General features: G+C 37.9%; 1 protein-coding gene across 2 annotated transcripts in view; it reads right to left on the bottom strand.

Moving 5' to 3' along the window:
• The window catches only part of Ankhd1 (ankyrin repeat and KH domain containing 1), a 98,888-nt gene that overhangs the window by 9,911 nt on the left and 74,810 nt on the right, over positions 1-14,167 (bottom strand). For both annotated transcript variants that reach the window (XM_021151054.2, XM_021151055.3), the window contains exons 20-29: positions 13,825-14,038; positions 10,207-10,382; positions 9,882-10,044; positions 8,202-8,297; positions 7,303-7,419; positions 5,910-6,078; positions 4,265-4,718; positions 3,746-3,880; positions 1,916-2,065; positions 6-1,621 (exon numbers count right to left, since the gene is read on the bottom strand). In XM_021151054.2, the coding sequence (XP_021006713.1) occupies positions 6-1,621; positions 1,916-2,065; positions 3,746-3,880; positions 4,265-4,718; positions 5,910-6,078; positions 7,303-7,419; positions 8,202-8,297; positions 9,882-10,044; positions 10,207-10,382; positions 13,825-14,038 (3,290 nt within the window). The remainder of the gene's footprint in view (positions 1-5; positions 1,622-1,915; positions 2,066-3,745; positions 3,881-4,264; positions 4,719-5,909; positions 6,079-7,302; positions 7,420-8,201; positions 8,298-9,881; positions 10,045-10,206; positions 10,383-13,824; positions 14,039-14,167) is intronic.

Here is a 14,167-nt window from a genome sequence, read left to right as displayed (position 1 = left end):
CTTACCAACTGGACTAGTGGAAACTCTCTGTGACGGTGGTCTGAAGCCAGGTGCTTTGGAGTTGTCAGGGTGCACATTTTCCAAGTGTCCAAGTACAGAGTTACTCAGGAAAGCTGACTGAACAGTGAAAGAGGCATCTGCAGCAACTCTTGAGGGCAGAGGTCCATCTCCCCACCCTTGGTTAGCTGGCACCTGACCACTATCAAAAAGACTACTGAAGTGATTAAAAAGTGTGGCTGGGCCAAATGTTGGTTGCAAAGACTTATTTGCTGGGTTTATGTGCATTTGAGAACCATTCATAATGTTCACAGCTGAGGAAAGCTGCACTGCAGCCGGTGGGCCTTGAGGTGGTGTTAAAGGAACTGGATTGGTAACAAAAATTGACTGAGGATCCTGGTGCATAGTTGCATTTGGTACCACTGAGTAAAAAGAACCTCTGGGCTGCATTCGATGAGAAACTCGAGGTGCCGGTACAGCTAACTGAGGTAAACTACCAGTGTCCCGATTATCAGCAGCAACCAATCTGGGTGATGCCAAAGTCAATGGAGCAGTTTCTGAGTTCGTGGCAAAAGGCATTGACACAGGACTTAAATCAGATGCCTTGGACGGCTGCCCCTCCTCTTGTGTATTACCCGGAGGAGGAGGAGGAGGAGGGGTACTGGATGGATGAGTCTCTGGAGCTCCTGAGGAGTTGCTGGCAGAGCTATTACAACTGTTAGCTGCTGGAGATGGTGTACATAGGTTTGTCAAGGGCTGGTCCTGTGTGGACACTTTCTCTTTGGGAGGCGGTATGACAGAGAAAGACTCCACCTTTTGTGAAGAAAGTGGTACTTGAGTAGGTGCAGGCATAAATGTGGTGGTAACGTGTCCACTAGTGATAGATGTGGAAGACACAGAAGGCAAGGAACTACTAGTGCTTGTCACAGAGGAAATCACTGTTGCTGGAGGACTGGTCTTAGGCACACAAGCAAACAACTGCTTTCTGACAGATGAAGGAGTCCGGGAATTAGTCATGCATAGTTGCTGACTGGCAGCAACTACAGAAGAGACAGTGATAGGACAACCAGCAGTAGCCAGTCCAGGAGATTCTGATGGTAAAACAGGCCCATTCTGATTAGGTAGACGGGCTGTATTATTATGCTTTGGAGAACTACTAGTATTGCCAGGATTCACAGGTCTCACGGGGAATGGTCCCCAGGTGTTAGGTGAAGGTGAGAAGGTTCCTCCAAATTGTGCCATAGGTAAGCGAGGATGCCGAATCTGTTGCATAGTTTGAGCAGCCAGGAGAGCAAAATGAGGATGAGGATAAGCTAAGGGAAGAGACACTGGGAAAGGAGAGCGTACATTTGTTGGCACATTCTTACTAAGTTTATTAGTGGGCTGGAACGTAGATAATGTTGTTGCTTGTGATGTTACAAGAGCTGGAGCACCCAAGGGAAATGCATTCTTGCTGGAAGTTGCTGTGGTGCCTACTCCAGATGAGAAGTTTGTATGAATGGACTTGGTGCTAGCAGGTGTCCTGATATGGTTTTTAGGAATCAAGTCTTCTAGTTCCTTTGCAGGATCTTGAATAAGTGCATTGATAAGTTGAACTGCGTATCTTGTTGATTCTGTACCACCCCTGGAAAATAAATGACATGAGACCAACAATATAAACAACAACAGCATACTTTTTTTTTAATCATTGAAAAAAAATTCTCATTCAATACATTTTGATTTGGTTTTATCTCTAGAAAATCTTATCAATCATATAAAAATGTTTTTTCTGGAGTTGAACCTAGGGCTTAATATATGCTAAGCAAGCAATTTATCATTGAGCTATATCCCAACTTTCAAATGAAATTCCGACTTAAAGTATTCCTCTTATAAAATTTTGATCCAGAACTAGTAATATATATGTTATTTTTAGAGTTACCTTATTGTAATCATTCTCTCTCCATTCTTATCTTTTTGTTTATCCACATCAATATGGGCACCAGTAACATCTTGTATTGCTGTAATGTTGCATCCTCCTCTTCCCATTATTCTGGACACCACTGAGGCTGGAACAGATAATTTCTTTGACCTAGAAAATGAAGGCTACCTATGAGTTTATGAAATCAAATGTCTTTAAATAATAAATATTGGAATATAAAATTAAACATGTCTAAGTATGTTGATGAAATTTTATATAATATTCTTGAACCTAAAATAATTAAATTCTTACTTTAGAAATTATTATATTAAATTTAGTTGAGGAAAATTAGATTACAAATTAGAATGCCATTTAAAACAAAAATCCTAAGCAGGGTGTGCTGTACAAGCCTGAGTTCAGCCTGGTTCTACATTGTGAGTTCTAGGGCAGTTGGGGCTACATACTGAGACCCTGTCTAAAAACAAACAAACAAACATCCTCTTTAGTGACTCATAATGTGAGCATTCTAATCTGCTTAAAAATATCACAAGTCGACTAATCTGCAACTAACATGCTTTCTCTTTCTAAACTACAAACAAAAATACATACTACTGGGTGAGGAATGGTGGTAGCACACACCTGTAGTCCCAGCACTGAGAGGCAGAGGCATTTGGATCTCAATGAAGGCCAACATGGTCTACATAGTTAGTGCCAGGTGACCCAGGGCCACACAGTAAAACCCTGTCTTAAAACTAAACACTGAGTAATATATGTTAGCTTGTAATTTTAAACCATGAATAGTTCATATTTAGCAATTTTTAAACATTCTCAAGTTTGGCCTACATAAAATGCCATTCATTAAAAAAGAAAAAAAATAAACAAACAACAAAAAAAGAAAAACGAGAAAAAAAAAACGAGAAAAAAAAATAAAAGAACAAAAAAATTTAAAAATTAAGAAAAAAAATGCCATTCAGTACTTTGTTATGTAAATTCTATGTATTGTTTCTAATTTTCTTTTATCATATTGTGTATTTAAGTATGGTATTGTACTTTTTAAAATTAATTACACACACACACACACACACACACACACACACACACACACACAGAGTTGCTGTCTTCAGATACATCAGAAAAGGGCATCAGATCTCATTACAGATGATTATGAGCTACCATATGGATGCTAGGAATTGAACTCAGGACCTTTGGAAGAGCAGTCAGTGCTCTTAACCACTAAGACATCTCTCCAGTTCCCAGTGTTGTACTTTATAATAAGGTTACATTCAAATTAATTAAACAGGTAACTATACCATAAAAGATAAAGAATTTTAAGTCAGGTATGGTGGTATGTATCTGTAATTCTAGTATTTGGACAGTGGAGACAAGTAGATAAGAAATTTAAGGTTAGCCAGGCGTGGTGGCGCACGCCTTTCATCCCAGCACTTGGGGGGCAGAGGCAGGTGAATTTCTGAGTTCGAGGCTCAGCCTGGTCTACAGAGTGAGTTCTAGGACAGCCAGGGCTACACAGAGAAACCCTGTCTCGAAAAAAACCAACCAAACAAAAAAAAAAACAAAAAAAAAGAAATTTAAGGTTAGACTTGGCTGTCTATCAAATTTAAGTTCAGCCTGGGCTGGATCAATGCTAAATAAACAAAACAAAGTAAAACAAAAAACCATTGTGGTGGCATACTGCTATAATCCCAACACGTGGGAGACAGAGGAGGAGGTCTGCCAAGCATTTTAGGACATCTTGGTTTACTGATTAGTTCTAGGCAGGCCAGGAATGCCTAATGAGACCCTGTTTGGAAGAAAGAAAAAAAAAAAGTAACAGATGGGATTAATTCTACTTACCTTCTAACAACTTCTTTCCACCCTTCTTCTCTTTTTTGACCCCTTTTAGGACTAGTGAGATTCAGTTTCATGGTTGGAGAACTTAATGGCAAAGATTTGTAGTTTGTTGACATGGAATTTACTTCACCATCAAGGCTGAGAAAATGCAATTATGGAGTTCAAAAATAAATAAAAATTCAAGAGATTACATAGATTAAGTTATAATGAAATATTTTTTGAAGTTTGATACATTAAATAATCAAGACAAGAAAATGAACAAAATAAGCAACCATCTATTTTAATATCAAATGGGTTATTCAATAAAATTAACAGTTAACTAAAATCAAAGCTTTAAACTAAGAATCTTATAAAATACCCAGTAATCTTACAATGAAAACATGGTTAAGAGGACAGAGACAACAGAGATAACATTAAGGAACTGTTTAATACAACTTGTACTTAGATAACATACTGTAAAATGTTATGCCAGGCATGAAATAAGAACAGTGAATAAAGAGTTAACAAAATAGACAACTTTACCGTGTCTGAGTCTTGGAAGTGGTGGTAACTGCCTTTTCCTCTTGAGAACTGACAACCGTGGAGCACCTCTTGTCACTGGTGGGATTCATATCCACAGGGAAACTGAACTCTTGGCTCTTCCCACCACTGCTGCTCTCACTGTTGCAGTCTGTGCTATCTATGTTATCCGAGTCACTATTTCCACCTGCGCCGCCACCTCTAGGCTCTCCATTTATTTTATTTTTATCTGCTTTTTGTTGTGCTAAAGATATATGTGGCTCAGGTAAAATTAAATGCGCTGTGGGAGGGGACTCTTTTGTCTTATTCTTCTTATTTTTCCGATTGGTGCTGGGGGTTGTCACTACATTGGCTCTTTTTTTGCCAAATACATTTGTAAACGTGGTAGATGTAGCAGAGATTCCAATTGTAGTAGTGGTGGTTGCACTTGGAGGCTCTATGGGAATTTCTTGCTCCACTGAAATTATTTAAAAAAAAATTCACAATGAGGGCCAAATATGTCAAAACAAATAATGATAGAATATATGTAATAATTCATAATTAATCAATATGTTGGATCATATTTTCCTTTTCACTAAAAAAATATTTATTGTTGTTAGAGAATTCTGATATATTTGTGTAAAATATATACCATTAATATCTTTTTAAAAAAATGTTTTATTTATTTATTCTTATTTTATGTGCATTGATGTTTTGCCTACAATTATATCTGTGTGAGGGTGTTGGATTCCCTGGAACTGGAGTTGCAGATGTTGTGAGCTGCCATGTGTGTGGTGGGAATGGGATAGGAGCTCTCAGAAGAACAGCCAGAGCTCTTAAACACAAAGCTCTCTCTCCAGCCCTACCATTAGTATTCTGAAGATTGATAATACAAGTCCTATGAACTATTAAAGAACCACAATATACTTTGATTCCAGGAAAAATATGGAATAGTATTAAGGAACTAGAATTCAAGAGATGCACAATTAATTTGTCTACTAAATACCTCTACTGACAAGTATACCCTCCATGGTTTTAAGCCTTAACCTTAGCTAAGAATTCACTGAGGAATTATTCTAGTCAGGAAAGTTAGAAGTAGAGGAGAACCTGAAGAGAAACTGGTAAACCTTTTACTATACTTGTTTAATATATACAAGGTGTTTTACAGGAAAACTTAAATTATACTCCATGAAGCTGGGCAGTGGTAGCACATACACACACCTTTAATCCCAGAAGCAGAGGCAGGTGGATCTCTATGAGTTCCAGGACAGCCTGGGTTACAGAAAGAAATCCTGTCTTGAAACAAAGAAACAAAATAAATAAATAAATAAATAAAACACTCCACGTTTTCAAATCATGCTTGCCTTTATCTTCCCATTTTCTCTATTAGTTTATACTGTAAAGCACTTAGCATTATAACTATAAAAGCCAACTATCAATTTCAGATTAAAGTAATGAAATCTTTAACAGGAATGTACCCCCAAAATGCTAATTTAAACTTTACTTATTATTTAATTTAGAAATAGGGACTTTTTATGTAGCTAGCCTGGTCTTGAATTCACGGCAATTGCCCTGTCTCAGCACCCTATGTGATGGGATTACAGGTTTACTCTACTGTGTTTACTAACAGAGGATAATTTTATACATAATTCATGAGTCAATTTTTTACCATCTTCATCATTCTCTTCATCTTCACCCTCTGGTTGTTCTGAATTCTCTTTAGGTTTGTTCTCCTCATCTTCCTGTTTCCTTTTCTGTTCCTCTTTTTTCTTTTTCCTCTTTTCTTTTCTCTTTTCTCTTTTAGCCGCAAGAGCTTGCTTTCTGCTCTCTTCTCTTGACTGTAAATAAAATATATCATTTAATTTAATAATATGAAAACATTTTTTTGTTTTGTTTTTTTTGGAGACAGGGTTTCTCTGTTTCTAGCTGGCCTCGAACTCAGAAGTCCGCCTGCCTCTGCCTCCCAAGTGCTGGGATTAAAGGCATGCACCACCATTGCCCGGCTAAAAACATTTTTTATATTTGTTTTGTGTATGGGTGTTTTGCCTGAGTATGTACCATTGGCCTGAGGAGGGATCCTTTAGAATTAGAGTTATGGATGGTTGTAAGCCACCAATGTAAAGGCTGGGAACTGCACCCCAGTTCTCTGCATGTGCAACACAAGTGCTCTTAAAGCTAAGCCATCTCTCCAGCCCCAATAATGTAGTAACTGAAAACATTAAATGACATATTTGTCCTTTATTTCCCATGGATGCCAATCTCAAATAAAATTTTAAAAGCAAAACAAAATAAAACAAAAACAAATTTCGTGTCAAAATTAAATATAGTTCAAATAATCATAAATGATGTAAAAAAAAACGACATATAGGATACCAGAACCAGATATATATTATCTGATAAGGTATATGTATACATAAGATATACAGATATCTATTATTATTCACTAATGATCAAATAACCTAATTGAAAAATGAACCATCAGGCTAGGGTTAACAGCTCAGTGGTAGAATGTTTGCTAAGCCTGGGGCAGTGGCAGACAAGACATCAAATCAGAGTAGATGTGATGGTATATACCTATAATTCCAGAGCTCAAGGCAAGCCCAAATAGCACAGCGAAATCCTACCTTCAACTAAACTACTAAATAAAAACTAAATTGCTAAGTTAAATTTTAAAATAAATAAAATCGGGCCGGAGAGATGGCTCAGTGGTTAAAGCACTGACTGCTCTTCCAGATCTCCTAAGTTCAAATCCCACCAACATAGTGGCTTACAACCAATCTGTAATGAGATCTGATGCTCTCTTCTGGTGTGTCTGTCTGAAGACAGTTACAGTGTACTCATATACATAAAATAAACAAATCTTAAAAACAAAATAAAAAACCTTTTCCTATTATCTTACACATCCTAGACAGTGCTGTGGAACAAAGCTATGGTTTCCCTAAATACCCAAAGAAACTCTAACAATTACCTTTTAATCATATTTTGCTAAAGACTACTATTTATACAGACAACAAATTACTCTAGTTTTGATTTCTAACTGGGAGCTCATTCTACCCCCTCACCTTTTCTAGATCCAGCTCTTTTAGGAGAATGCTTGCATTTTTATTTGCTTCTGCAGCCTGCTGATCTTTAGCCTTCACAATCGTCTCAACACATTGGTGACACTTCTTCAGCAGTTCCTGCAGAGAGGGCAAAGCACAATTAGATAAGCACAAACGAATTTATAATAAAGGGTCCAATATAAGCAGACCTGAATAGAAAGGTCCATAAGTCAAACCTCCAACAACTAGAAATTGGCCAAATCAAATTAAACCTTGAGTTCAGTTCTGTATCAATCATTCATAACAATGAGAACACCTTTAAAAAGAAAAAAAAAATGTTTGAGACAGCAGCTCAGTCCAAACTAGCTTTCAACCCACTAAACTGCTGTAATTGTTAGTTGAGTTGTTGAACCTCCCCACTCTGAAGTCCAAGTGCTAGAAATACAGGTATGAAACTACAATGTGGCAAAAATAGGGTTTTGTTTTGAGGCAACATTTCCTTATGTGGCTGTCCTCAAACATCTAGAAATCCTGCCTCTGCCTCTCAGAATGATAAGTGTGCATCATCATGTAAGACAAAGGTTTCTTTCCACGACAGGGTTTCTTTGTGTATGCCTGCCTGGATGGTTGTTCTGGAACTCATTCTATAGTCCAGGATGGCTCTGCTTCTGCCTCCTCAGTGATGGTGTTAAAGGCACAGTGCAGCACCCCCCTCCCAACCCCGCCCCCCCGCCCAGCAAGACCCAAGTTCTTAATCTGTAGATGACAAAAAGAACAAGCTCTTTGTTTGGTGCTGGGACTGAACTCATGGCCTTTTTGCCACTGAATGCATGCCCAGTGGAAACAAGTCCCGAATTATACTTCTTGGCATAGAATGCCATAAGGAATAAAAATGTGCTTCAATAACATAGTAAACTTACCTTATCTGTAATTGTTGCTATGTATCTCATGCATTCTATATCAGATGGAAACTGACTGACTTCCTTCACCAAATATTGAACAACTTTTACATGACCCTAAAAAAAAAAAGCACAACAAAAAAACCCACAAAAGGGTCTTTTGAAATTTTATCCAGGTTTTAACAATTTAATGTGAAAAAATAGTATTTTAAAATAGATTACTAAGTTCATAATTAAAATTATGAAAATATTGACACTGTTCAGTTTTAAACAGAAAAAGATAAGAAGAACATGCTCAAGCATATATGGTAGTAGGCTGTCACAGTGGTACATTACATGCCTTTTAATCCCAGCATTCAAGAGGCAGGGACAGATGGGTGGATCTCTGTGACTGTGAAGCCAGCCTAGTCAACATAGTGAATTTCAAGACAGTAGGGCTACATAAAGATACCCTGTTTTAAATACAAAAGCAACTAAGCAAGCAAGCAAGCAAACAATATATGATAGGCAAGATACTAATTTTTCCATGTCCCACAGAAAATAGGAAAGCTATTTTCTTTCAATAGCTTTTTGTATAATAAAGCTAACAATAAGAAAAAATGGGGATTGTGAAATAAATCTCAGAATTAAGGGGGTCTAAGTCTGAAAACACCAATATTTTTAGATTTCAAAGCATTATTTGAATTTTACTATTGAATAAAGTGGTCTATTACATTTTCTCAGCTTTATGATTTTTTTAGCTAAAACACCTTCTTTCTTTTGTTGCTTTTTTTGAGACAGGGTTTCTCTGTATAAGCCTGGATATCCTGAAACTAACTCTGTAAACCAGGCTGGCCTTGAACTCACAGAGATCACACTACCTCTGCCTCCAGAGTGCTGGGGAAGGTGTGTACTACTACTGCTCAGCTGATAAAACACTTTCTAAATGCCTTTGCTGGGAACTGAATGCTAGGTAATAAAGTCTAAGCACATCTACTTTACCATCTGTATGTATCTATTGTTTTCCTTAAATTCCGTGTGTGTGTGTGTGTGTGTGTGTGTATGCATTTCTATATATGTATATGCATGTGACTAAGGGTGTAAGCATCAGGTCCTCTTGCATGCAGAGCAAGAATTTTTACTCACTGAGCTATCTCCATAGCCCCAAATTTTATGTTTTCAGTAATATGACATAATAGAAGCTAATCAAGATACCAAGTGAATTAAAACCAAAGCTAATTATAATGAACTACCAAATAACTCTTAAGTTTAGCCACAAAAGACCGGACAGACAGCAATGTTTTCTGTTTTGTTTTGTTTCAGATACAGACTCATAATCCCAGGTTGGCCAAGAACTCTGGATCTGTCTGCCTTCACCTACTCCTGAGTGCTAGGATTACAGAATGAGCCATTATGCTTGACAATAGTATTGTTTGCTTGTTTGCTTGTAAGTTTGTTTGTTTTAAAAGATGGTATCTCATTTTGTAGCTCTGTCTGCCCTGAATCGCATATAGAATAGGCTGGCCTTGAACTCAGAAATCCCCCTGCTTCTGCTTTCCTGAGTGCTGGGATTAAAGATATGTTTCCCATGTCCAGAAATAATTGACTTTTATATACAGATATACTTAATTCCACACTATCAGTTTATATTCTGCACATGGTTTTAACTTAGAATTGTTTTAAAATTATTAAATGTTCTCTTTTCCCTATATGTCATATTACCTTGCGAAATGCTGACATAAGAGGTGTGATTTTTCGGTTGTCTGCTGCATCCACGTCAGCACCTGCTTGCACTAGCAATTGTACTACATCAAAATGACCACCATTGGATGCCAGCCAAAGTGGTGTATTTCCCTTCTTGTTACGAACATCAATATGTGCTCCCCTACAAACAAAAACAATATCAACAGTCTGTTTGCTATAAGAGGCTGACATTTTTATAGTGTTCTTTACCATGCAATAATTGTTTTTTGAAATGTTAAAGTTACTTTTAAAAAAAGAGTGAAAGGGACCATTGGAGTTCTACATATAACAGAAATTTACCTACCTGTTAATCAGGAGCTCACAGAATTTGTAGTGGCCTTTGTCTGCTGCTATGGTTAAAGCAGTGTCTCTTGAGGAAGGCACAGGAGGTGCATTAACATCTGCTCCTTTATCAAGGAGAACTCTTCCAACCTCTGCATAGCCTCCAGAAGCTGCTTCCATCAAGGGAGTAAGGCCAGTCTATTCAAACCAGTTAACAACAACAACAACAAAAAAAGCAATGAAATTATGTAATTTCTTAAAAAGATTAAACTAATTAATATTTAAGCAGATTATATTTCTGATTTTCGCCAGGCTTGGTGGTGCACGCCTTTAATCCCAGCACTTGGGAGGCAGAGGCAGGTGGATTTCTGAGTTCGAGGCCAGCTTGGTCCAGGACAGCCAGGGCTACACAGAGAAACCCTGCCTCAAATAAATAAATAAATAAATAAATAAATAAATAAATAAATAAATAAATAAATAAAACCAAAGCTCGGCAGTGGTGGTACACGCCTTTAGTCCCAGCACTTGGGAGGCAGAGGCATCTGGATTTCTGAGACGCCTTTAGTCCCAGCACTTGGGAGGCAGAGGCATCTGGATTTCTGAGTTCAAGGCCAGTCTGGTCTACAGAGTGATTTCCAGGACAGCAAGGGCTATACAGAGAAACCCTGTCTAGAAAAATAAAAAACAAACAAACAAACAAACAAAAAACAAAAGACAAAAAAAAAAAAAAAAAAAAAAACCAAAACCCCAAAAAACCCCAAATAACATTCTGTTTTCAGGCTGGAGAGATGGCTCAGTGTAAGAGCACTACTGCCCTTTTGAAGGTCATGAGTTCAAATCACAGCACTATCCATAATGAGATATGACTCCCTCTTCTGGGGTATCTGAAGACAGCTACAGTATATTTACATATAATAATAAATATTTTTTTTAAAAAAGCCTTCTGTTTTCAGTAGTACTAAATTAACTTCAGAGCTCATGTCATCCCAGTTATTGTGGAGGTGGATTAGTAGGATCAGGACCAGGAGCTCAAGGTAATCCATTCCTAGTCATAAAATTCTGTCTCAACAGCACTCTCCACCCAAATAAATAATTTTTACTAAGTAGCAGGTGAAATTGTTAGATTTACTGAGGCATGCCAGAGTACACTCACTCACAATCTTATGCAAGAAGAAAAGCAAAGCCAGGCATGGAAATACTTAAACTCAGTTCTCAGGATGTTGAGGCAGAAAGACAGTGTACGGGAACTAAAATGTCATACTCTTAGGATTCCAACATTATAGAAGCTGGGGCAAGAAGACTTCATGTTCAAGGCTAGTGTAATCTGTGTAAGTAGGGCTTCAAAGGGTTGAAGATGAGAGAATGAGCAAACTGACGGCAAAGGAGATCCTAATCCCCCCCTTGAGGGGGGCTATTTGTAGTTAACAGTTGCTAGAAGAGAAAAAATCCTTTTCCTCAGTGATGTAACTACTTGTAGGGAAAGTGCCCTTGCTCAAGCAAATAAACCATCCATCCATGTTCATGAAAAACATGTGTGTATGTGTACACGGGCACTGTTGAAATGGCTTAGTGGATAGAGGCACATGATGCCAAGCCTGGAAATCAACCTTAATTTGAATCTAATATCCACAGGGTAAAAGGAGAAAAACTAACACCCTCAAGTTACCCTTTGACTTCCACACATTGCCCTGGCATGCACTTGTATACACAGGAACATACACACAAAAACAACACAAATGTAATAAAAAATGCTTTAAAAAATAGGTCAGGAACTTGTTGGGAAGAAGGCATCAGGGTAGAGAACACAGTCAAGGCATGCACATATGTATGCATGAAAGTACAAAAGAATTAGCCCTCAATTTCTTTGTAACTATTAATTCTGGGCTTTTATTTTGGGGAAATGTGTGATTGCTGATGTAATAACCTACTATAGATTATTCTATATGTGTTGTGGGGGGGGGGGGGATGCACACCATGGCACACATGTGGAAGTCAGAGGACTTTCCTTACACTGTGAGGGTTCTGAATCTCAGGTCATCAGGTTAAGAGATAAATATCCCACCCACTAAGTCATCTCTCTTGCCACCAAACTTTGTGTTTGAACCAGAGTTTCATGGTATTGCACTATATTTTAAGAATATAAACTGAGGGATTGAAAAGACAGCTCAGCAGTTAGGAGCTCTAGCTCTTTTGTAAATAACTGAAATTCAGTTCCTAGAAACCATATCATGGTTCACAACCACCTGTAACTCCAGTTTCAGGGACTCTAACATGCTCTTCTAGCCTCTGCAGTCACTAGATATGTACATGGTACACATACATGCAGACAAACATTCACTCACATAATTTTTTTAAAAACTAAAAGGCTGGGAGTAGTGGTACACACCTTTAATAGTAGTACTGAAGAGGCAGGACAGAGCCAGGATGATTTCTGTGGCCAGCCTGGTCTACAAAAAGAGCAAGTTCTAAGATAGCTACATAAAGAGGTCCCATCTCAAAAGAAAAAAAGAAAAAGATTAACTGTTAGACTGTTTAATCCCAGCACTTGGGAGGCAGAGGCAGGTAGATTTCTGTGTTCAAGGCCAGCTTGGTCTACAAAGTGAGTTCCAGGACAGCCAGGGCTACACAGAGAAACCCTGTCTCGAAAAACCAAAAAAAAAAAAAAAGAAAGAAAGAAAGAAAAAGAAAAAGAAAAAGATTAGCTGTTAGAATTGAGAGAGGGATGAAATTTCCACTCAACTTTTCCAATCTAAAATAATTTAAGGTTTCAGCTGTCATCTCATGTAAAGAATTTCCACCTACCAAGCCTGGTGGCACTCCCTTTTAATCCCAGCATTTAGGAGGTAGAAGCAAGTGAGTTCAAGGCCAGCCTGATCTACAAGGTGAGCCCAGGATAGCCATGGGCTCTGTTACACAGAAAACCCTGTCTCAAAACAAAACAAGCCAGGCAGTGGTGGCGCATGCCTTTAATCCCAGCACTTGGGAGGCAGAGGCAGCCGGATTTCTGAGTTCGAGGCCAGCCTGGTCTACAGGGTGAGTTCCAGGACAGCCAGGGCTATACAGAGAAACCCTGTCTTGAAAAACCAAAACCAAACCAAAACAAAACAATACAAAACAACAACAAAACCAACAAAAATAAAACAAAACACCCAAATCTTCTACCTACCCTATGTAAATACCTAGTAATTCAAGGTAAAGAAATTCAAAGTATGGATGTGCTATTTCTAAATTCCAAATAGTCATGAATCTTTCAGAATTTGTCATGGTTAACCAGATTTTAGCTGTCAAAAATTTTATAAGCCATGAACTTTTTTGTTTGTTTGTTTACAGCTTTTACCAATGGTAAGTATATGTCTTACTAAAGAAAAATTTTAGAGCTGGTGAGATGGCTTGGTGGTTAAGAGCACCGACTGCTCTCCCAGAGGGCATGAGTTCAAATCCCAGCAATCACATGGTGGCTCACAACCAAAAGCAAGAGGAAGAAATGGAAGAGGGGAAAAAAATGAAAAATTTAAAATGTTAACTGTTGCATCACCAGGAATATTTGGTTCCCTAAACTTGCATTGGAGATGAGTTGAAATGTCATATTTGTTTCTATAGAATTAAAACTGAAAAAGTTGACAAATTATAAAACTCTTACCTTTGCCCTGTGTTCAACATTGGCTTTGCGGTCCAAAAGCAAACTCACTACTTCTGCTCGACCCTGGAAACAGGCCAGGGTGAGAGCTGTGTTCCGGTTGGTCTCTATTTGTGCATTAATGTCTGAACCCATATCAAGCAGCAATTTCACTGCGGGAACATGTCCATTCATTGCAGCCAACATCAATGGAGAAATACCTAGTTTACTTCCAGTCCTAAGGAAGAAATGTGCTTAGAAAATTAGTATGTTGCCTTGTTTTTGTATTTTCTAAAAAGCAAAAAGCATGACAGATGAAAATGTCAGTAAAGAAAGATTTCTAATGTTTCTAAATGAAGAATAGCAA

The sequence above is a fragment of the Mus caroli genome, unplaced genomic scaffold, assembly GCF_978045245.1.
Source record: "Mus caroli unplaced genomic scaffold, Mus_caroli_1 scaffold_19, whole genome shotgun sequence".
Lineage (NCBI taxonomy): Eukaryota > Metazoa > Chordata > Mammalia > Rodentia > Muridae > Mus > Mus caroli.
This window is presented reverse-complemented; position numbering and strand designations above follow the sequence as displayed.